Source organism: Salvelinus sp. IW2-2015, linkage group LG15, assembly GCF_002910315.2.
Source record: "Salvelinus sp. IW2-2015 linkage group LG15, ASM291031v2, whole genome shotgun sequence".
Taxonomy (NCBI): Eukaryota; Metazoa; Chordata; class Actinopteri; order Salmoniformes; family Salmonidae; genus Salvelinus; species Salvelinus sp. IW2-2015.
The window spans coordinates 17,067,975-17,090,087 of record NC_036855.1 but is presented as its reverse complement, the minus strand read 5'-3'; the positions used below and the strand labels follow the sequence as shown (position 1 = coordinate 17,090,087).

Sequence of the window (22,113 nt, the reverse complement as noted above, 5' to 3'; positions counted from 1 at the left end):
AAACATGGCACACACACATAGCTCGCTCTGAGTTCCCTCATCTTCTATGGAATGTACTCAGCAGCACACTTATTATAAAAATCCCCTCAATACCTTACAGGCATCCATAAGCCTCTCTCTCTCAGGTGTCTGCCAATGTATATAGAGAGATACAAGGGGAAAGTAATACTATTTTAATAGAATAGGGTCAACACAACAGTCAATAACGCTCTGTTCTTACAACCTTGGAGCCAAAGGAAATAACTAACGGACTTCAATATGTACTGCACTTACACTCTCGCAGGCCAAGGAGACTTCAATACATGAATGTTCACTGTGCAATGAAGTCACAAAGCCATGATGGAATTGTGTGCATACAGTAGTTGTACCTGGTCCTTGAACCTGTACCATGCAGTAGTATTTTGTCACCACTAGCAAGCACTGTTGGCCCAACGTTTCAGCTGATGCAGATCTCAGCCCTGCCAAGGGCCCAACAAACATAAAACACACAAACACACGCAGGTGCGCACACACACAAACATACGAGTGCATTCAGATCAGCACCTCTTCACACACAGTAAGTGAGCTCCCTGCTCAGATGAAAGGTACTGTGTTATTCAGGAGAGATGGAGGTAGAGCGAGAGAGAGAGAGGGATGGGTGATCCTGAGGGAGGAGTGTGAGTAAAGAGAGGGGAGGCAGAGCAAACACCTGGAGCGCCAGTCTCAGGGCTACGCTCCTGGCGACAAGGCCCGCTCCTCTTCTCACAGTGACAGGTACAAACAGTAAGGTTCAAACGCCGTCTCAGAGTCAGAGACACTCACACAGGGGGGAGAGTGAGGGATAGAGATGAGGAGAGATGAGGGGAGATCAGGAGAGATGAGGAGAGACCAGGAGAGATGAGGGGAGATCAGGAGAGACCAGGAGAGGAGAGACCAGGAGAGATCAGGAGAGATGAGGGGAGATCAGGAGAGACCAGGAGAGATGAGGGGAGATCAGGAGAGTTGAGGGGAGATCAGGAGAGATGAGGGGAAATCAGGGGAGATCAGGAGAGAATGAGGAGATACCAGGAGAGACAAGGAGAGACCAGGAGAGAGGAGGAGGACCAGGAAAGACGAGGAGAGACCAGGAGAGATATGAGGAGAGATAGAGACCAGGAGAGATGAGGAGAGCGCAAGGAGAGATGAGGAGAGACCAGGAAAGTACGAGGAGAGACAAGGAGAGACCAGGAGAGATGCGGAGAGACCAGGAGAGATGCGGAGAGACCAGGAGAGATGAGGAGAGACCAGGAGAGAGGTGTAGCTCTGGAGAGCCAATGCAGTCATGGAAACTGTCACTGTTTTTCACATTCTGTGATGGAGAACTAGTTTATTTACACTGATCAAAAGGTATGGAGGTGAAAATAGAAACAATGAAGCATTGTATACAAGTATTTTTCCAGGCCTTATATGTGTCTTAAAATGCATGACATTATGATTCTAGTGTGTGACAGTTGGGCTTGGAGACCCAATAATAGTTTTTTTTATTTGTATAACCTTTTCAAGGTGTTCTCATTGATCAGACCATATACAAAAAATATATACGGTTCCCCATAAAATGCATAGGATGTACTGGAGTTGCCTCATAGAGCATGCCCTGTAGAACTGTTCATGATACCGGTCCAGGTTGCCATAGTCACATTGTCGTGCTACATGTATTTCTTTGTCACAGGAAACAACACCGCTCTGCACCACTCTGGGTGGTACCACTAAAGCTAACTAACTTCATGATGTGTTCATATCCTATCTGGAGGGAGGGAGGACCACAGAGATCTTATTAAATTACTAGAGGGACTATGCCATAAACTCTCGAAGTTCCAGAATGAGGTGAAAATGGCAGCCATATTGTTCAGGGAGGAATCCAAACCAGCCTAATTGGAATGAATGACAGTAGAGCCATTATCCTCATTTTACTTATATAGGGAAATAAAACAAAGGCATGTGATACTCTATATCAAAAATTGTATTGTATCATATAATTATTGTCAACCTAAAATATTGTTATATTATCATAAATACAGTTTATATGGGTTTTATACCAATTTCCTGTATAAGTAGCCTCTAAAATATATGTAAACACACCATAAATGTCAAAAATACACAAGTGAAGCTGAGTCCAGACACATCAAATATAATGATAGCTATCTTGTTTAGCAGCTGGGAATTGATACACTTGCTGACTTTACAGTAAAAACAAAAGCCAAATCATAACAAAATATGAAGAATGAGCCATTAGTATAGAGGATTTCTGTTGACATCAGCCGAAAGAGCAGAGTGATGTGTATGTTAGTGTCTGTATGTCTGCCCGTGTGTGTGTGTGTGTGTGTGTGTGTGTGTTCATGGGAGAGAGAGAGAGCGAGAGCGAGAGAGAGAAAGTAGAGAGAGAGTAGAGAGAGAGAGAGAGAGTAGAGAGAGAGAAAGTAGAGAGAGAGAGTAGAGAGAGAGAGAGAGACAGTAATTAGAGAGAGAGAGTAGAGAGAGATTGGTGACACACACAGTGTATAGCATTCATCTGTCTATAACATTCATATGAATTGTGAAATTGAAAACAGCATCATAACACGTTCATGGTTATTGTGGATAACTGATACCTGACACCAAACGTCACTGCTAACTGGATACAACAGGTCACATATTGAGTTGCTGCCCTTGTCCCCTCCCCCTCCCTGGCTCTCCTTCTGCATTCATTAACTCTGCTCTCATTGGACCAATGGCCTTTGAGTGTCAGCAGACCGACCAGCATGCAAGGATCCTTTCAATTGAAATAAGAGGAGCGAGAGAGAAAAAATGCCTGGCAATGAATAGTAATAACGGCATTAAGATTAACGAGCACGGCGTGTAAAGAATAATTGCGTCTGTCAGAATATTAAAAATACATGAGCTGGAGCATTTGTTTGGAGACTGGTGGGAAAGCAGCACATTGTTGTGTTTATAGGGGAGGAGGGAGATAAAGTGGGAACGACAGCCAACTGACTGTCCTCTGGTGTACCTGGAGCAATCCATTCTGGGAAGAGGGGGTGACCTTGGACAAGCCAGTGAGATGCACAATGATAAACAGGCGTTGGATACCGCAGGCCCACCTCACAGTCACAGATGGCATATTCTGTGAGGGGGCCGATACACAAATACCCTACTTGTTGTTGTGACTCCTGTTTGGAATCAGATAGGAGGTAAAGAATATCTGAAGGATAATAATTAACAGATTGAGACTTTTAGCAATTAGCCGTTAACGACAATTATTGGTATAGCATTATGGGATTAGACGGCAAATAATAATCAGCACCTCAGCTGGCTGAGTTTTTGCTTTTACTGCAGTGCAAAAAAATAACTCCAATATTAACTCCTTCTGTGTAGTAAGCCCAGGAGAAATCATCCATGCACACACCTGCAGTGACACACAGTATGAGAGCTAAGACTAGAGAGTCACCTAGATGCTAATGCTAGTGCAGGTCTAGGTAAAATCAGATGGAGATGAGTGTCTGGATAATCCAAGGACACCTGATGTAGCCAGAGAGGCCCAGTCTTGTAGACAAGGCTCAACCCCCAAACCGGACAATCAAAGAGAACTTGGGAATGGATGTCCACTTCAATGTCATATATGTTTACAAATTACATCACATTGGTCAAATGAACAGAAAATAGGAACTGATTAGAAAGTGAGTATGCATACGTGTGTGTGTGTGTGTGTGTGTGTGTGTGTGTGTGTGTGTGTGTGTGTGTGTGCATGCGTGCGTGAAAATAAAAGTAAATGTTCAATTCCATCCTTATCCTAGCTGCAAGGGTTCCGATACAGTTTAACCGCCACATGGTTTATGAGTACACTTTCTTGTCAATGTCTGTGTTGTCCTTGTTGCCTTACATTACCACTGTTGGTTCAGTCTGCTCTTGATAGAAAATGTGTTTATGACAAAATATAGCCCCTAAAACCATCCTGGGTCCTCCATTAAGCCCTTGATATGTGCAAGTGTAGGTCAGGAAATCAAACGGAATACATCTTAAAAGACATCCATTTCTTATTAAGAAAATAACTAAATTCAAAGTGTGTGGTGCAATATCAAGCAGGGGACTTCAATGAAAAATGGAGACCTTTAAAAGTAAGTCGCTATTTCTCTGACACCCACTTTTATCTTGTATTCATTAAATCTGTAAACAGCATTCTCTACTCTTGCCATGAGTGTTCCTCTGATCTAGCTGCAGATTGGACTGTGTTTTCCTCTCGTCTCCTGCAACAAAGAGCAATACTGTATAGTTTGCCCCGGCACCAAACAACAACAGAATAAACAGTCTTTCTCCCCATCCTTCTCTCCCTCTCTTTCTCTCTCACTTCCCCTGCTGGTCACATCAGGCCTGCGTTCCACACTAAGACAAGCTACAGTTGGCTTTTAATTGGCCCTCTGCAATCACCAGCCTATCCCCACAAGGATCGGCTCTCCTCAGCAATGCAACTCTCAAGGACCAGCACTCAGGTTTTGAAGTGGCCCCACACAGTCTTGGAAACCACAGAGAGCATCGACTCTAAAACATAGATAAGAGCTACAGGCTGTCTTATGATGTTACAGGATATTTATATATCTAGGATATCTATGGCAAGAAAACATTCACTTTGTATTTTAACTAGGGCTGTCAAACAATACAAATATTTAAATCAAGTTAATGGCATTAGTTAATCGCATTTAATCGCAATTTTTTTATTTGTTCAAATTTGGCCCTAAATAAACCATTTTCCATTTAAAAAGCAGTGCATTAAAATATAGAGATGTTTTGATTGTAAGGGAAAGAAACACAAAATAATCTGTATCAGAATGTTTTTAACGACATTATATCCATAAATAGCACAACAAGTTACTGTAACACACAGCTATTAATGCTCCCACTGTTTAAGTAGGCCTACTCCCTCTTATCAATGTTCTTGAAGTTTAACACTTGCGCGCACACACACAAGTACTGTTAAGGCTCAGACACACCAATAGCGTTTGTTAGTCGAGAGTACTTAGCACCTCTGAAAGTAATTTGCGAACTGAGTGCACACCGCATGTAGAATCAAGTAAAAAATTATGGCGGGTGGTCCCCAAAACATCAATTGGCAGACGAACAAAGCAAAATCCTTGACAATAACAATAACCAATAAAGAAATCATTACAATTGGTAAACTCTTCAAGCCTTGTGTGTGTGTGTGTCTGAAAAAATGTACATTTTTAGAAAGCGCCATACTGGGCTACCATAATACCCATGTCCTGTCCAGAAACAACCCCTAGCCCCTCAACATCTGCTCTGTCAACTTTGTCCAACTGTCTGGAAGAGGTTAAGTCTTGGATGCAGAACAACTTCCTCCAACTCAACAGCAGCAAGACCGAGGCAATGCTGATAGGCACCTCCCAGCAGATCACCAACTCCTGCAGCATCTGCCCTGCCATCTCTCCTCAGTCATCACCAACTTGGATTTGATATTCCGTGCACTCTCCTTCAATGCCCACATTAATCACATATGTATAACAAAATTCATAAGCCATGCCAAACTGCTTATTGCACCCAGGACCCGGCTCCGAAACAATGGGGAACCGTACCTTTTCCTGCCACGTACCACACCTTTGGAACTCCCTTCCTGACAAGACTGTTAACTGTTGGGCTTTTAAAAATAAAAAAATCTATTTCATGCACTTTGAGTTAATTCATGCATCTGTCCTCGTGCTCCTAGACCTTAGTGCTGCTTTTGATGGACAAGTTCAGGCCTGGTTTAGATCTTATCTGTTAGAAAGATACCAGTTTATCTCTGTGGATGGTTTGTCCTCTGACAAATCAACTGTAAATTTCGGTGTTACTCAAGGTTCCGTTTTAGGACCACTATTGTTTTCACTATATATTTTACCTCTTGGTGATGTCATTCGGAAACATAATGTTAACTTTCACTGCTATGCCGATGACACACAGCTGTACATTTCAATGAAACATGGTGAAGCCCCAAAATTGCCCTCGCTGGAAGCCTGCGTTTCAGACATAAGTGGATGGCTGCAAATGTTCTACTTTTAAACTCTGACAAAACAGAGATGCTTGTTCTAGGTCCCAAGAAACAAAGAGATCTTCTGTTGAATCTGACAATTAATCTTGATGGTTGGTTGTACAGTCGTCTCAAATAAAACTGTGAAGGACCTAGGCGTTTCTCTGGACCCTGATCTCTCTTTTGACGAACATATCAACACTGTATCAAGGACAGCTTTTTTACGTAACATTACGTAACATTGCAAAAATCTGAACATTTCTGTCCAAAATTAATGCAGAAAAACTATTCCATGATTTTGTCACTTTTAGGTTAGACTACTGCAATGCTCTACTTTCCGGCTACCCAGATAAAGCACTAAATAAACTTCAGTTAGTGCTAAACACAGCTGCTAGAATCTTGACTAGAACCAAAAAATGRMATCATYTTACTCCAGTGCTAGCCTCTCTACACTGGCTTCCTGTTAAGGCAAGGGCTAATTTCAATGTTTTACTGCTAACCTACAAAGCATTACATGGGCTTGCTCCTACCTATCTTTCCGATTTGGTCCTGCCGTACATACCTACAAGTACGCTACGGTCACAAGACGCAGGCCTCCTAACTGTCCCTAGAATTTCTAAGCAAACAGCTGGAGGCAGGGCTTTCTCCTATAGAGCTCCATTTTTATGGAATGGTCTGCCTACCCATGTGAGAGACGCAGACTCGGTCTCAACCTTTAAGTCTTTACTGAAGACTCATCTCTTCAGTAGGTCATATGATTGAGTGTAGTCTGGCCCAGGAGTGTGAAGGTGAACGGAAAGGCTCTGGAGCAACGAACCGCCCTTGCTGTCTCTGCCTGGCCGGTTCCCCTCTCTCCACTGGGATTCTCTGCCTCTAACCCTATTACAGGGGCTGAGTCACTGGTTTACTGGTGCTCTTCTATGCCGTCCCTAGGAGGGGTGCGTCACTTGAGTGGGTTGATTCACTGACGTGATCTTCCTGTCCCTCTAGTGGGGTGGGGGCTGTGCTTTGGCAAAGTGGGTGGTGTTATATCCTGCCTGTTTGGCCCTGTCCGGGGGTATCGTCGGATGGGGCCACAATGTCTCCCGACCCCTCCTGTCTCAGCCTCCAGTATTTATGCTGCAGTAGTTTATGTGCCGGGGGCTAGGGTGAGTCTGTTATATCTGGAGTGTTTCTCCTGTCTTATCCGGTGTCCTGTGTGAATTTAAGTATGCTCTCTCTAATTCTCTCTTTCTCTCTCTCGGAGGACCTGAGCCCTAGGACCATGACTGAGGACTACCTGGCCTGATGACTCCTTGCTGTCCCCAGTCCACCTGGCCGTGCTGCTGCTCCAGTTTCAACTGTTCTGCCTGCGGCTATGGAACCCTGATCTGTTCACCGGATGTGCTACCTGTGCCAGACCTGCTGTTTTCAACTCTCTAGAGACAGCAGGAGCGGTAGAGATACTCTGAATGATCGGCTATGAAGCCAACTGACATTTACTCCTGGAGGTGCTGACCTGTTGCACCCTCGACACCCACTGTGATTATTATTATTTGACCCTGCTGGTCATCTATGAACATTTGAACATCTTGGCCATGTTCTGTTATAATCTCCACCCGACACAGCCAAAAGAGGACTGGCCACCCCTCATCGACTAGTTCCTCTCTAGTTTTCTTCCTAAGTTCTGGCCTTTCTAGGGAGTTTTTCCTAGCCACCGTGCTTCTACACCTGCATTGCTTGCTGTTTGGGGTTTTGGCTGGGTTTCTGTAACAGCACTTTGAGATATCAGCTGATGTAAGAAGGGCTATTATAAATACATTTGATTGGGTTTGATTTGATGTATAATGAAAATGTTTAACAATGTAATAAATTATTTATTACTGCCAGAGTCTAGTCACTTGTGGAGACCTGAGAGGGATTGATGGATGGTGCCATGGTGAGATCTCCACCTAACCCTCTGATAGCTTGGTGAAATTTTGGCAGTATTGCTTGCACCTGTCCAATCGTCTCAGACTCCACAAGTTTATAGGGGTTGTTTCTGGACAGGACCCCACAACCCTTTGGGTGTGTGGTGGACCTACAGCACGACACTTTAGGCATTGGTTGGATGTTCATTCCATTGCTATACACACAGATTAGCACAGGTAAGCTGGACACACTCAGGGCATCCTACCAGGCTGATCGACAGGTCTGGGTAGCTTCACAGCTGCTGTAAACAGTGAAATTATATATTTACATGTCTACCATTCACACCTTTGCTTCATTCCAGCTAGTTAGATGCGCAATCCCTGACTAACAAATAGCTAGGAGCATATCTCTAGTCTAAGAAGACTGTTATTTTGGCTATATGGCATCATTGAATAAGATTGCCAATGGTTAGTTACACTACCGGTCAAAAGTTTTAGAACACTTACTCATTCAAGTGTTTTTCTTTATTTTTACTATTTTCTACAATGTAGAATAATAGTGAAGACATCAAAACTATGAAATAACACATATGGACCAAAAAAATTGGGTAAACAAATCCAAATATATTTTATATTTGAGATTCTTCAAATAGCCACCCTTTGCCTTGATGACAGCTTTGCACACTCTTGGCATTCTCTTAACCAGCTTCACCAGGAATGCTAAAAATAAAGAAAAACTCTTGAATGAGTAGGTGTTCTAAAACTTTTGACCGGTAGTGTAGGTAGCTAGGATATATCAGTCTGCTAACAATTTACAGTTTATTAATAAGTCAATACACACTAAATCTTATGCAAACATTTGAGAAATAATACTTTATCTTGGCATTGTGGCACGGCATGTGCAGCTATTAATCAATTAATTAATAGATAATAGATCAGTGGTGTGTATTCATGGATGCCAAGGGAAGCAAAAAAGTGTCTCTCTGTGTTTCATAAATTTTCTTGAATTCGCAAGAGGCTGAATGTACAGTATCTCACCGGAGAAAGCATCCGAGCGAATGAAACAGCGCCCCTCTGTCTCAGTATGTGTAGCCCATCTATCAGATTCTGTCAGATCAAAAAGAGTATGACATTGTTGTTGCCTGTAGCATTGAATGCAATGGAAGCCAGCGAGCATTTGGCCTCCCCTTGATCATTTGTTTTATAAAATAATAGCCAACTGAGTGAGCTCAGCTGTGAATGGTTCTGGCGCACCAAAAAAAAGGAAGTTAGTTTGGATTTGGCTTCAAACCAATCARATCACATTAGAAGCTAAACATTAACGACACATCTCGTTGTGTCATTGTCCTCCGGTGGCTAGCTAAAATCGTTCATTCCTAAATTAGCCATGGATGGAGATAGGGATTTGGACTTGTGGTTTTACTTAATTCTTCATACTGGCTAATGATTATAACAGTGATTTAATTCTCCATACTGACTAATGATTATTACGGTGATTTAATTCTCCATACTGGTTAATGATTATAACGGTGATTTAATTCTCCATACTGGCTAATGATTATTACGGTAATTTAATTCTCCATACTGGCTAATGATTATAACAGTGATTTAATTCTCCATACTGGCTAATGATTATAACAGTGATTTAATTCTCCATACTGGCTAATGATTATAACAGTGATTTAATTCTCCATACTGGCTAATGATTATAACAGTGATTTTTTCTTCTTCTTTTTTTTCTTCTTTAAAAAAACATATTTTACCCCCTTTTCTCCCCAATTTCGTGGTATCCAATTGTTAGTAATTACTATCTTGTCTCATCGCTACAACTCCCGTACGGGCTCSGGAGAGACGAAGGTCGAAAGCAATGCGTCCTCCGAAACACAACCCAACCAAGCCGCACTGCTTCTTAACACAGCGCGCCTCCAACCCGGAAGCCAGCCGCACCAATGTGTCGGAGGAAACACCATGCACCTGGCTACCTTGGTTAGCGCGCACTGCGCCCGGCCCGCCACAGGAGTCGCTGGTGCGCGATGAGACAAGGATATCCCTACCGGCCAAACCCTCCCTAACCCGGACGACGCTAGGCCAATTGTGCGTCGCCCAACGGACCTCCCGGTCGCGGCCGGCTGCGACAGAGCCTAGGCGCAAACCCAGGGTCTCTGGTGGCACAGCTAGCGCTGCGATGCAGTGCCCTAGACCACTGCGCCACCCGGGAGGCCCTATAACAGTGATTTTGATCAGACATTGTGGCCCTGGACTAAGAGGATGGACCTTCTTTTCTTATTTATTTTTTGTACTTTTCCCCTTTTTCATGATATCCAATTGGTAGTTACAGTCTTGTCCATCGCTGCAACTCCCTTACCGACTCGGAGATGCGAAGGTTGAGAGCCATGCAGCCTCTGAAACARGACCCTTAACCTGGAAGCCAGTCGCACCAATGTGTCGGAGGAAACACCGTACAACTGGCGACCGAAGTCAGAATGCATGCACCCGGCCCAAGGACATCGGCACAATGACATCCCGGCTGGCKAAACCCTCCACTAACCCGGACGATGCTGGGCCAATTGTGGGTCGCCGCATGGGTCTCCCGGTCGAGGCCGGCTGCGACACAGCCTGGGAACCCGGGTCTGTAGTGATGCTTCTAGCACGGCAATGCACTCGGGAGGCACGAGAGGATGGAAGTTCAACATGTAGCTAGATGTAGTAGGTTAATGTTAACTTGCTGGCCTGCCACATTGTTGCCCATGAAAGGAAGTTAGGCTAGTGAGCAAGCATTTTAGCCAGGTAGCCTAGGACAATAAAATCTAAAAGCTTGTACTGTATGACAGTCATAAACCATTTAGGCAACATGAAAGAGGAGGATGGCATTGGTGTTTCTCTACAAGTAGGGCGAGTCAGGTTTTTCTACTTGCATGCACGCACACAGAAATCATTCGGATACCATGGACAGCCACATCATATTTAGCTAATGTTGATTGGACTAAATCGTTTTTGATATATTTTAGTTGTCACTGTATTAGGACTAAGCAGAGGTGATTAGATGATGTTGAAATGTTGAAGTTGAAATGGTGCTGGAATAGTGGCGGCAGCGCCTGTTTTCTTTGCGACTGGCGGTAACTCTCTGTGGTTCTAAATCAATAGTTGTTTAGTAGTCCCAAAATGTCAAAAACATGAACTTGCTTGACCATGCTGTAGGTCATGTAACTGTTTGGTACATGCGGTATGTTTTGTGGATGATGCTCTCAGGTTTTGTGATGAAACAAAGGTGTGTTTGAATTTATTCTGCCACTGTGTCTTCTTATTGTCTCGTCCTTAGGCTTATATATCATGGTGTCAGAGCATATGAACTAATAGGTTATACAGCAAGCAACACAATTATCACAACACATTTTTCCCTGGCTTCCCCAGTGATTTTACACACGCACCGCTACTTTAATAGATTCATAGAATAGAGATAGAAGGGTGAAATCATACTTTGAAAGGGCATGAAGTGAAAGGACATGAAGTGTTGGCTGTGCACTTGACCAATGACAGGCATTCCAAATTTAACCCCGTACACATGTGAAAGTTGAAATATCAAGTTGTTTTGGGGTTTTACAGCAAAAACGGAAGAAAAAAAACAAGCAATTTTTTTATATTTCTATAAAAATTTAAATAAACAAACCGTTTTCATGTTCCCGATTGCTCCGCTTTAACTTGGAAAGCAAACGATCAAAACGTACACAGACCGTTATCTAACCTCAGGAATCTTGACTTAATGTTGTCCATGACATAGGCTAATTATCTTGACTGCTCTAACAACATAGACACCAAAATGTTCTGTCAATCTTCGAGATAAACATTAATTCCTGCACTTTGGCTGTTGTTCAGTCTTGTGCAGTATCACACAAGCTCTTTATCACTTGACTGTCATTCAGAAAATCCTTTCCTGAATCAGCTGATGTTGTGCGATAATGTCCCCACGTAACTAAACAGCTAGATAAAGGTGCATGAAACAACTATTATGCATGATTATTGAAAACCCCGTTAATGACAGTATATATTTTAGTTTTATTAGTCATGTTAAAGTTACTCTTTCTGTTAAACGTATTCGATTTTGCAACCACATAATTATTTTGGATGTGTGCCCATGACAACTGTTTTCACACCATAAGATAGCGAGATATGTCACGACTTCCGCCGATGTCGGCTCCTCTCCTTGTTCGGGCGGAGTTCGGCGATCGACGTCACCGGCTTTCTAGCCATCGCCGCTCCATTTCTCATATGTCCATTTGTTTTGTCTTGTTCCATACACACCTGGATTTCATTCCATAATCACACTGCATGTATTTAGTCCTTTATTCCCCTCCATGTCTTTGTGTGTAATTGTTTATTGTTATGTGGATATTGTCAGGCACCATACTTTTGTTATGTTCCGTGTTATTGGCACGTTTATGTTTTTATGTGCTGTCATTTTTGGACCGGAATTAAAGTGCGCCTGTTTACTACACTCTGCTCTCCTGGACCCGACTTCGCCTCCCGTACACACCCCTAACAAGATACGAAATGTTAAGAGGTACAGTACAATTCCGAAATCTCCATACCAAAAAAAAAAAAAAGTGTACAACAGCAATATCCATGAATTTTACAGGATCAAGTTCAATGTGCAATTAAATTGTTAAATGCTTAGTATATGGTACAACGACAAACAGTATCATAAATGTAAGAAAAAAAGGTAGTGTTTTATGTCACACGATTTTTGCCAAATCTTTGAAGACTCCAAGCATGAGAAACCGTTTCAACATACACTACCGTTCAAAAGTTTGGGGTCACTTAGAAATGTCCTTGTTTTAGAAAGAAAAGCACTTTTTTGTCCATTAAAATATCAAAATTGATCAGAAATACAGTGTAGACATTGTTAATGTTGTAAATGCCTATTGTAGCTGGAAACGGCTGATTTTGTAATGGAATATCTACATAGGCGTGCAAAGGCCCATTATCAGCAACCATCACTCCTGTGTTCCAATGACACAATGGTTTAGCTAATCCAAGTTTATCATTTTAAAAGGCTAATTGATCATTAGAAAACACTTTTGCAATTATGTTAGCACAGCTGAAAACTGTTGTTCAGATTAAAGAAGCAATAAAAGTGACCTTCTTCAGACTAGTTGAGTATCTGGAGCATCAGCATTTGTCGGTTTGATTACAGGCTCAAAATGGCCAGAAACAAATACCTTTCTTCTGAAACTTGTCAGTCTATTCTTGTTCTGAGAAATGAAGGCTATTCCATGCGAGAAATTGCCAAGAAACTGAAGATCTTGTACAACGCTGTGTACTACTCCCTTCACAGAACAGTGCAAACTGTCTCTAACCAGAATAGAGAGAGGAGTGGGAGGCCCCGGTGCACAACTGAGCAAGAGGACAAGTACATTAGAGTGTCTAGTTTGAGAAACAGACGCCTCACGAGTCCTCAACTGGCAGCTTCATTAAATAGTACCCGCAAAACACCAGTCTCAATGTCAACAGTGAAGAGGCGACTCCGGGATGCTGGCCTTCTAGGCAGAGTTCCTCTGTCCAGTATCTGTGTTCTTTTGCCCATCTTAATCTTTTATTTTTATTGGCCAGTCTGAGATATGGCTTTTTCTTTGCAACTCTGCCTAGAAGGCCAGCATTCCCGGGGTCGCCTCTTCACTGTTGKCGTTGAGACTGGTGTTTTGCGGATTTCACTGTTTCAAGGACAAAATTACATGTATTTAAGTATTTTGTTGTTGTTGTAGTGGGGGCAGTATCATTAGTAATAAAAAAATATACATTTTCCCTAAAGTATTTATAATTTTTTATTTGTATGTTTAGCTCACATAATATAATTTAAAAGTATGCATTAAGTTGTCTGTAATATAATAAACATGGCAGAAACGAATGTAGACAATAATAAATGCTTTTCTATAGCTTCCAAAATATTTTTTACAATGGTGAGGGAGTGCCAAGATGGAGGCGTGGCGGCTTAATACAGTTAGACTCATCAGTCATCTAGTGTACTGTATATATAAATCATTGAGTCTAACGGTTGTCTCGCGCAGAACTGCGCATGTGCAGGCCGTCAAATCAAAGGCCCTCCTTCAATATGTTTTTTTTTAACGAAAATGTGTCAGTTTGTCACATGTTCAACTACTTAAGACATTGGCTTGAATCTAGGTTGTGCCTTTATATTGAGAAAATGAACAATTAAGGAATAGTTTTTCACTTCTCTCATTGACTTCTCAAACCCCAAACCACAGCCTGGTCTGCTTTGTCTGTTTCGCAAGCGTTCCTGGAAGTCTCGCGATGTTGCGCCTCTTGGTTTAGAAACTCTGTGGTTGACCTAATGATGCTGACTTGGGCTTGGTGTGGGAAGAGTGATCCCCTATGGGAGGGCTGTTACATGAGTAATGTATGTTGTCTGTATCTGTGACTGTGTTGTGATGTGATGTGATGTGTGTGGCTCTGTTCCAGGTGGGAGACTCACCTGGGGCTTCGATAAGCTGCTTGTAGATTCCCAGGAATGCAGACTCTGCCTCCTTACTGCGCTTGTTCAGAGCAACCACCTAGAGAGAACAGGACAGAACACAGCCGTCAGGGTGACACTCAGGCATCAATACCACACCTGTACTGAATGGACATTTATTGACCCATACACACAGACAATCTACATTTAAATGCATTCTACACTGTTTTGACATATGAAGTAAACAGCCAGCATATAAAGTAATTGTTCAAATGAGACAGACAGAAACAAAGCCACAATGATCCATCTGTAGAAGTTAATCCCCAACATGACATTCTGATGGGGTTTGTGTGCTGAATTATGTGAACAAGGTTCTGAGGTAGTACTGCAAGCTGATATTTGGCCTCTTAAACCACAACACTGCAGTGTGTAGTGAGGTGACATTTGTCCTGTTAAAACGCAGGTGCTGGTGTGCTCTATGAGGCATGTCAGCGTCTGTGACCTCCATCACACCAGCACCCAGACCCTCCTGCTATTCTCCACTCCACGGGTGATGCAAACCAATTAACAATTCATTAGGAGGGACAAAGAAGGGAATTAGGCGCCACCTGGCCCCATGGAGAGGGCACCTGCCCTGGTGGATATATGGGTTACAGTCCTCACAGCTCCTATAATACACCAGCAGCCCTGTTGTCGGAGGATGTCATTGGCTGAAAGTCTTATAGATGTAGGATCTTAATTTGATTACTCTTTTGTTGCTGAGAGCAGGTAAATGCAAACTTGTAGAGCGTTTGAGTTTTAAAAAAGCTCTTAGAGTTTGCAATTTCCACATGGAAATTTCAGACTTGATTTGCCCCAAAGGAAAATGTAATCAACCCCTACAAAAATGTTGATTAATTACAAACCACTTTTCCTGTTGCTGCAGGATTATTTTCCTGCTGTAGCAAACTGGCTCAAATTAAGATTGTACATCTGTAGTTTAGCAACTCTGAAATATTACATCAGATCCACTCCAAATGTCCCTCCAGTCCAAGAGCAGACTGAAAGCTAATTATTTCCATCTATTGTCTATAGAATTCCTGTCAGTGTTATAGTTTTGATCTGATCAGACACAATGACTTCTATTGAAGGGGCCAAGTGTATGGTTACGTCTGAGACGTTCTTTAATGGTCTATCTTCAGCTCAACAATATTATTGTGGAACACTGACTGAAAACACGTATGAGAATGGTGAAGAAACTGTTTAGAGGCTTATAAATAACAACTGTGGAAAACAGAGAGAGACAAAGAGCCCTTGATTTACTGGAAATGGCTTGTGTCCTCCCTGGAGAGGCATAACGACAGCATCATGTTTAAAGAAATATCATAAAGATCAAGCAAATCCCTCCCATCACTCCCACTCGGAGTTCATGGAAAAGCTGGAGCCCAATCAATACAGATGTAATAGTCTGCAGCTCTCAGCTGACTCCTCTACTCTCTCTCTCTCTCCCTCTCTTCCTCTGCGTTGTTGGTTCAGCAAATAGCCTTCACATGTATAAAATAAGTGGCCTCTCTATACAAAACATGTATACACGCATGTGTGACTGTGACTCCAAAATCCCAAAACAGTCCAAAATCCAAACTACGAAATGTAGTGTGCTGTGTGTGCCTGTAAACCGATCCACCCTCAGTAAAGAAGAATCGGTAGATATTAACATTATTCACATATGTATAGGCTACTTGCCAGCTGTTTCTAAATGTCAAAAGCCCTTTGTCTCCCTGTCAATGAGATGCATTAACAAAGACGAAGGCTACTGTCCCATTGTGAATGATGCCATGGTGAGCTCATTGACTGTCAACTGTGTCAATGCATTGATGAATCCATCAAACAGGGCCCTGAACTGCAAATGTAAAAAGCACAGGACCTGTGAATGCAACAGGATCCATTTTCCTGGCCCTTCATCATCCTTTAACGAGAGAACATGGAGATTACCTRCACAATCACACCATTAACCTGTCTGCAGCTGCTAGAGTAGACATCTATCACATGCCTGATGCCTCCTCACGTTAGCACACTCGGTATGCTGCCACTACCATCAAATCAAATTTTATTTGTCACATGCGCCAAATACAACAGGTGTAGACCTTACAGTGAAATACTTACTTACAAGCCCTTAACCAACAATGCAGTTCAAGAAAATACCCCCCCCCCCAAAAAAAAGTAAGAGATAAGAATAACAAATAACTAAAAGAGCAGCAGTAAATAACAATAGCGGGGCTATATACAGGGGGTACCGGTATAGAGTCAATGTGCGCGGGCACCGGTGTCGAGGCAATTGAGGTAATATGTACATGTAGGTAGAGTTATTAAAGTAATAATAACAGAGAGCAGCGTAGAGGGGGGGGGATGCAAATAGTCTGGGTAGCCATTTGATTAGATGTTCAGGAGTCTTATGCTTGGGGGTAGAAGCTGTTAAGAAGCCTCTTGGACCTAGACTTGGCACTCCGGTACCGTTTGCCGTGCGGTAGCAGAGAGAACAGTCTATGACTAGCGTGGCTGGAGTCTTTGACAATTTTTAGGCCCTTCCTCTGACACCACCTGGTATAGAGGTCCTGGATGGCAGGAAGCTTGGCCCCGGTGATGTACTGGGCCGTACACACTACCCTCTGTAGTGCCTTGCGGTCGGAGGCCAAACAGTTGCCGTACCATCCCGTCAGGATGCTCTCGATGGTGCAGCTGTAAAACCTATTGAGGATCTGAGGACCCATGCCAAATCTTTTCAGTCTCCTGAGGGGGAATAGGTTTCGTGGTGCCCTCTTCACGACTGTCTTGGTGTGCTTGGACCATGTTAGTTTGTTGGTGATGTGGACGACAAGGAACTTGAAGCTCACAACCTGGTCCACTACAGCCCTGTCGATGAGAATGGGGGCGTGCTCGGTCCTCCTTTTCCTGTAGTCCACAATCATCTTCTTTGTCTTGATCACGTTGAGGGAGAGGTTGTTGTCCTTGCACCACATGGTCAGGTCTCTGACCTCCTCCCTATAGGCTGTCTCATCGTTGTCGGTGATCAGGCCTACCACTGTTGTGTCATCTGCAAACTTAATGATGGTGTTGGAGTCGTACCTGGCCGTGCAGTCATGAGTGAACAGGGAGTACAGGAAGGGACTGAGCACGCACCCCTGAGGGGCTCCGGTGTTGAGGATCAGCGTGGTGGATATGTTGTTAACTACCCTTACCACATGGGGGTGGCCCATCAGGAAGTCCAGGATCCAGTTGCAGAGGGAGGTGTTTAGTCCCAGGGTCCTTAGCTTAGTGATGAGCTTTGAGGGCACTATGGTGTTGAATGCTGAGCTGTAGTCAATTAATAGCATTCTCACATAGGTGTTCCTGTTATTCAGGTGTGAAAGGGATGTGAGGAGTGTAATAAAGATTGCATCATCTGTGGATCTGTTGGGGCGGTATGCAAATTGGAGTGGGTCTAGGGTTTCTGGGATAATGGTGTTAATGTTAGCCATGACAAGCCTTTCAAAGTATTTCATGGCTACAGATGTGAGTGCTACGTGTCGGTAGTCATTTAGCAGGTTACCTTAGTGTTCTTGGGCACAGGGACTATGCCGGTCTGCTTGAAACATGTTACTATTACAGACTCAGACAGGGAAATGTTGAAAATGTCAGTGAAGACACTTGCCAGTTGGTCAGCGCATGCTTGGAGTACACGTCCTGGTTATCCGTCTGGCCCTGCGACCTTGTGAATGTTGACCTGTTTAAAGGTCTTACTCACATCGGCTGCGGAGAGCGTGACAGGACAGTTGTCCGGAACAGCTGATGCTCTCATGCATGTTTCATCAAAGCACCTCGGAGATGTGGTGTATAATGTTGTCTGATCTGAGAGACTTTTCCACTCATTTAGCAGACACTCTTATCCAGAGTGACATACAGAAGCTATTAGGGTTAAGTGCCTTGCTCACGGGCACGTRGACCGATTTTTCACCTAGTCAGCTCGGGGATTCCAACCAGCGCCCTTTCAGTTACTGGCCCAGGTACTCTTAGCTACTAGGCTACCTGCCGCATACACAATGGAGAGGTATAGCATAGATTATGTATGTTTCAGTATGTATAGTAGTATGGTACAATGTATCTAAATGTACAGTGGATTCGGAAAGTATTCAGACCCCTTGACTTTTTCTGCATTTTGTTACATTACAGRCTTATTCTAAAACGTATAAAATTGTTTTTTTCCTCATCAATCCACACGCAATACCCCATGATGACAAAGCAACATGTTTTTATACATTTTTGCAAACGTATTAAAAATAAAAACTGAAATATCACATTTACATAAGTATTCAGACCCTTTACTCAGTACTTTGTTGAAGCACCTTTGGCAGCGATTACAGCCTCGAGTCTTCTAGGGTATGACACTACAAGCTTGGCACACCTGTATTTGGGGAGTTTCTCCCATTCTTCTCTGTCAGGTTGGATGGGGAGCGTCGCTGCACAGCTATTTTCAAGTCTCTCCAGAGATGTTCAAATCGGGTTCAAGTCTGGGCTCTGGTTGGGCCACTCAAGGCCATTGAGACTTATCCTGAAGCCACTCCTGCGATGTCAAAGCTGTGTGCTTAGGGTCATTGTCCTGTTGGAAGGTGAACCTTTGCCACAGTCTGAGGTCCTGAGTGCTCTAGAGTAGGTTTTCATCAAGGATCTCTCTGTACTTTGCTCAGTTCATATTTCCCTTGATTCTGACTAGTCTCCCAGTCCCTGCCACTGAAAAACATCCCCACGCATGATGCTTCCACCATCATGCTTCACCGTAGGGATGGTGCCAGGTTTCCGCTAGACATGACGCTTGGCATTCAAGCCAAAAAGTTCAATCTTGGTTTCAACAGACCAGAGAATCTTCTTTCTCATGGTCTGAGGTGCCTTTTGGCAAACTCAAAGTGGGTTGTCATGTGCCTTTTACTGAGGAGTGGCTTCCGTCTGACCACTCTACCATAAAGGCCTGATTGGTGGAGTGCTGCAGAGATGGGTGTCCTATGGCTTCTCTGAAAGGGATGTGATGAAGGTTAACTTTACAAGAAGTAAACAAACACCCAGTGCAGAGAGAGAGCAAGACAGTGAGAAAGCAAGAGAGAGTGAAAGCAAGAGACAGAGCAAGCGAGAGAGACACTACGGAAAAAGAAGGAACAGCACGTCAGAAATCAGCACAATGTAATTGAAGAATCCATAGACTAACCTCTTCTGGGAAAATTGGAAAACACTAAACAAACAACAACACAAAGAGTTATCTATCCAAAATAGAGATGTATGGATAAATCACTTCTCCAATCATTTTGGCGTATAACAAAAAACAAATACATGATCAAATACAAATCTTAGAATCAACTATTAAAGACTACCAGAAGGGGCCTCACGAGTGGCACAGCGGTCTAAGGCACTCCTTCGCCGTGCTTAAGGCATCACTAAAGACCCAGGTTCGATCCCAGGATGTGTTATAGCCTACTGTGACTGGGATCGTCCGGTTTGGGGAGGGTTTGCCCGGCCGGGATTTCCATGTCCCATTGCGCTTTAGCGACTCAATGTGGCTGGCCAGGCACCTGCAAGATGACTTGGTCACCAGCTGGACAGTGTTTCCTCCGACACATTGGTGCGGCTGGCTTCCGAGTTAAGCGAGCAGTGTGTCAAGAAGCAGTGCGGCTTGGCAGGATCGTGTTTCGGAGGACGATGGCTCACAACCTTCGCCTCTCCCGTGACCATGGGGAGTTGTGGCGATGGGACAAGACTGTAACTACCAATTGTGGAGAAAAAGGGGTAAAAGTACAAACAAACAAAAAAGACTACCAGAACTCACCGGATTCTCCAATTACATTGAAATGAACTACAGGCCAAATACAAACCCTCCAACCCAAAAAGGCCTGTGGTGTTGATGGTATCCTAAATGAAATGGTAAAATATACAGACCATAAATTCCAATTGACTATATGTAAACTCTTTAACATCATCCAAAGCTCTGACATCTTCCCCAATATTTGGAACGAAGGACTGATCACCACAGTCCACAAAAGTGGAAACAAATTTGACCCCAATAACTACTGTGGGATATGTGTCAACAGCAACCTTGGGAAAATCCTCTGCATTATCATTAACAGCAGACTCGTACATTTCCTCAGTTAAAACATTGTACTGAGCAAATGTCAAATTGGCTTTTTACCAAATTATCGTACGACAGACCACGTATTCACCATGCACAKCTTAATTGACAAACAAACAAATCAAAACAAAGGCAGTCTTCTCATGCTTTGTTGATATAAAAAAAAGCTTTTGGCTCAATGTGGCATGACTTAGTGTACAACGTAAAACACCAAATAATGCATGCAGAGCAGATTTAGACCGTTACCTGCTAATTATTAAAATCCAGAAAAGAGCCATTAAATTATACAACCACCTAAAAGGGAGCGATTCTCAAACCTTCCATAACAAAGCCATCACCTACAAAGAGATGAACCTGGAGAAGTCCCCTAAGCAAGCTGGTGCTGGGGCTCTGTTCGCAAACACAAACAGACCCCACAGACGCCCAGGACAGCAACACAACTAGACCCAACCAAAACATGAGAAAACAAAAAGATAATTACTTGACACATTGGAAAGAATTAACAAAAAAACAAGCAAACTAGAATACTACTTGGGCCTAAACAGAGAGGAGTACACAGTGGCAAAATACCTGACCACTGTGACTGACCCAAACTTAAGGAAAGCTTTGACTATGTACAGACTCAGTGAGCATAGCCTTGCTATTGAGACAGGCCGCCGTAGGGAGAAAAGACAGGCTATGTGCACACTGCCCACAAAATGAGGTGGAAACTGAGCTGCACTTCCTAACCTCCTGCCAAATGTATGACCATATTAGGGACGCATATCTCCCTCAGATTACATAGACCCACAAAGAATTTGAAAAAATAAACCCAATTTTGATAAACTCCCATATCTATTGGGTGCAATACCACAGTGTGCCATCACAGCAGCAAGATTTGTGATCTGTTGCCACAAGGGCAACCAGTTAAAAACAAACACCATTGTAAATACAATCCATATTTATGTTTATTTATTTCCCTTTTATAGTTTAACTATTTGCACATAATATGACATTTGAAATGTCTTTATTCTTTTGGAACTTTTGTGAGTGTAAAGTTTACTGTTCATTTTTTTATTGTTTATTCCATTTTTATTTATTATCTATTTCACTTGCTTTGGTAATGTAAACATGTTTCCCATGCCAACAAAGCCCGTAAATTGAATTGAGAAAGAAAGCGAGAGAGAGGGTGAATACGAGAGAGCGAGAAAGCAAGAGAGAGAGAACACTAGAGAAAAAGAGAGAGACAGAGAGAGGGGAAACCTGTTAGAAGTGGACCATAATTCTTCACAGAGGATCAGTCCGTGTGGGCAGGCTACTGCTGCTGTCTCTGGGATAGCACTGCTGGGAAATTCTTACTGAGGCCTAGGAGGATACTTATAGTGGAACACATGGTCGATGTGTGAGTCTCTGTGCATGTGTGTGTGCAAGCATGTGAGAAGAGAAGAATAAGTTATGGCAAAAAGATGAGTGTAAGATAAAGAAGTGGAGGGAAGAGATAGACAGAGACAGGCACTGAACTACAGACAAAGATAGAGAGAGTGAAAGACAGGTTCCCATAAAGACTGCAATTAGCAATTATGCAGTCATCAATTACAATTATCACAACTGGTGATTATGCAATTATCACTCTAAAGCATAT

General features: G+C 43.0%; 1 protein-coding gene across 1 annotated transcript in view; it reads right to left on the bottom strand.

Moving 5' to 3' along the window:
• LOC111974688 (homeobox protein cut-like 2) overlaps window positions 1-22,113 on the bottom strand; it is a 109,989-nt gene that overhangs the window by 28,424 nt on the left and 59,452 nt on the right. Inside the window, 1 exon segment of the mRNA XM_024002617.2 lies at window positions 14,387-14,465. Within this exon segment, the coding sequence (XP_023858385.2) occupies window positions 14,387-14,465 (79 nt within the window).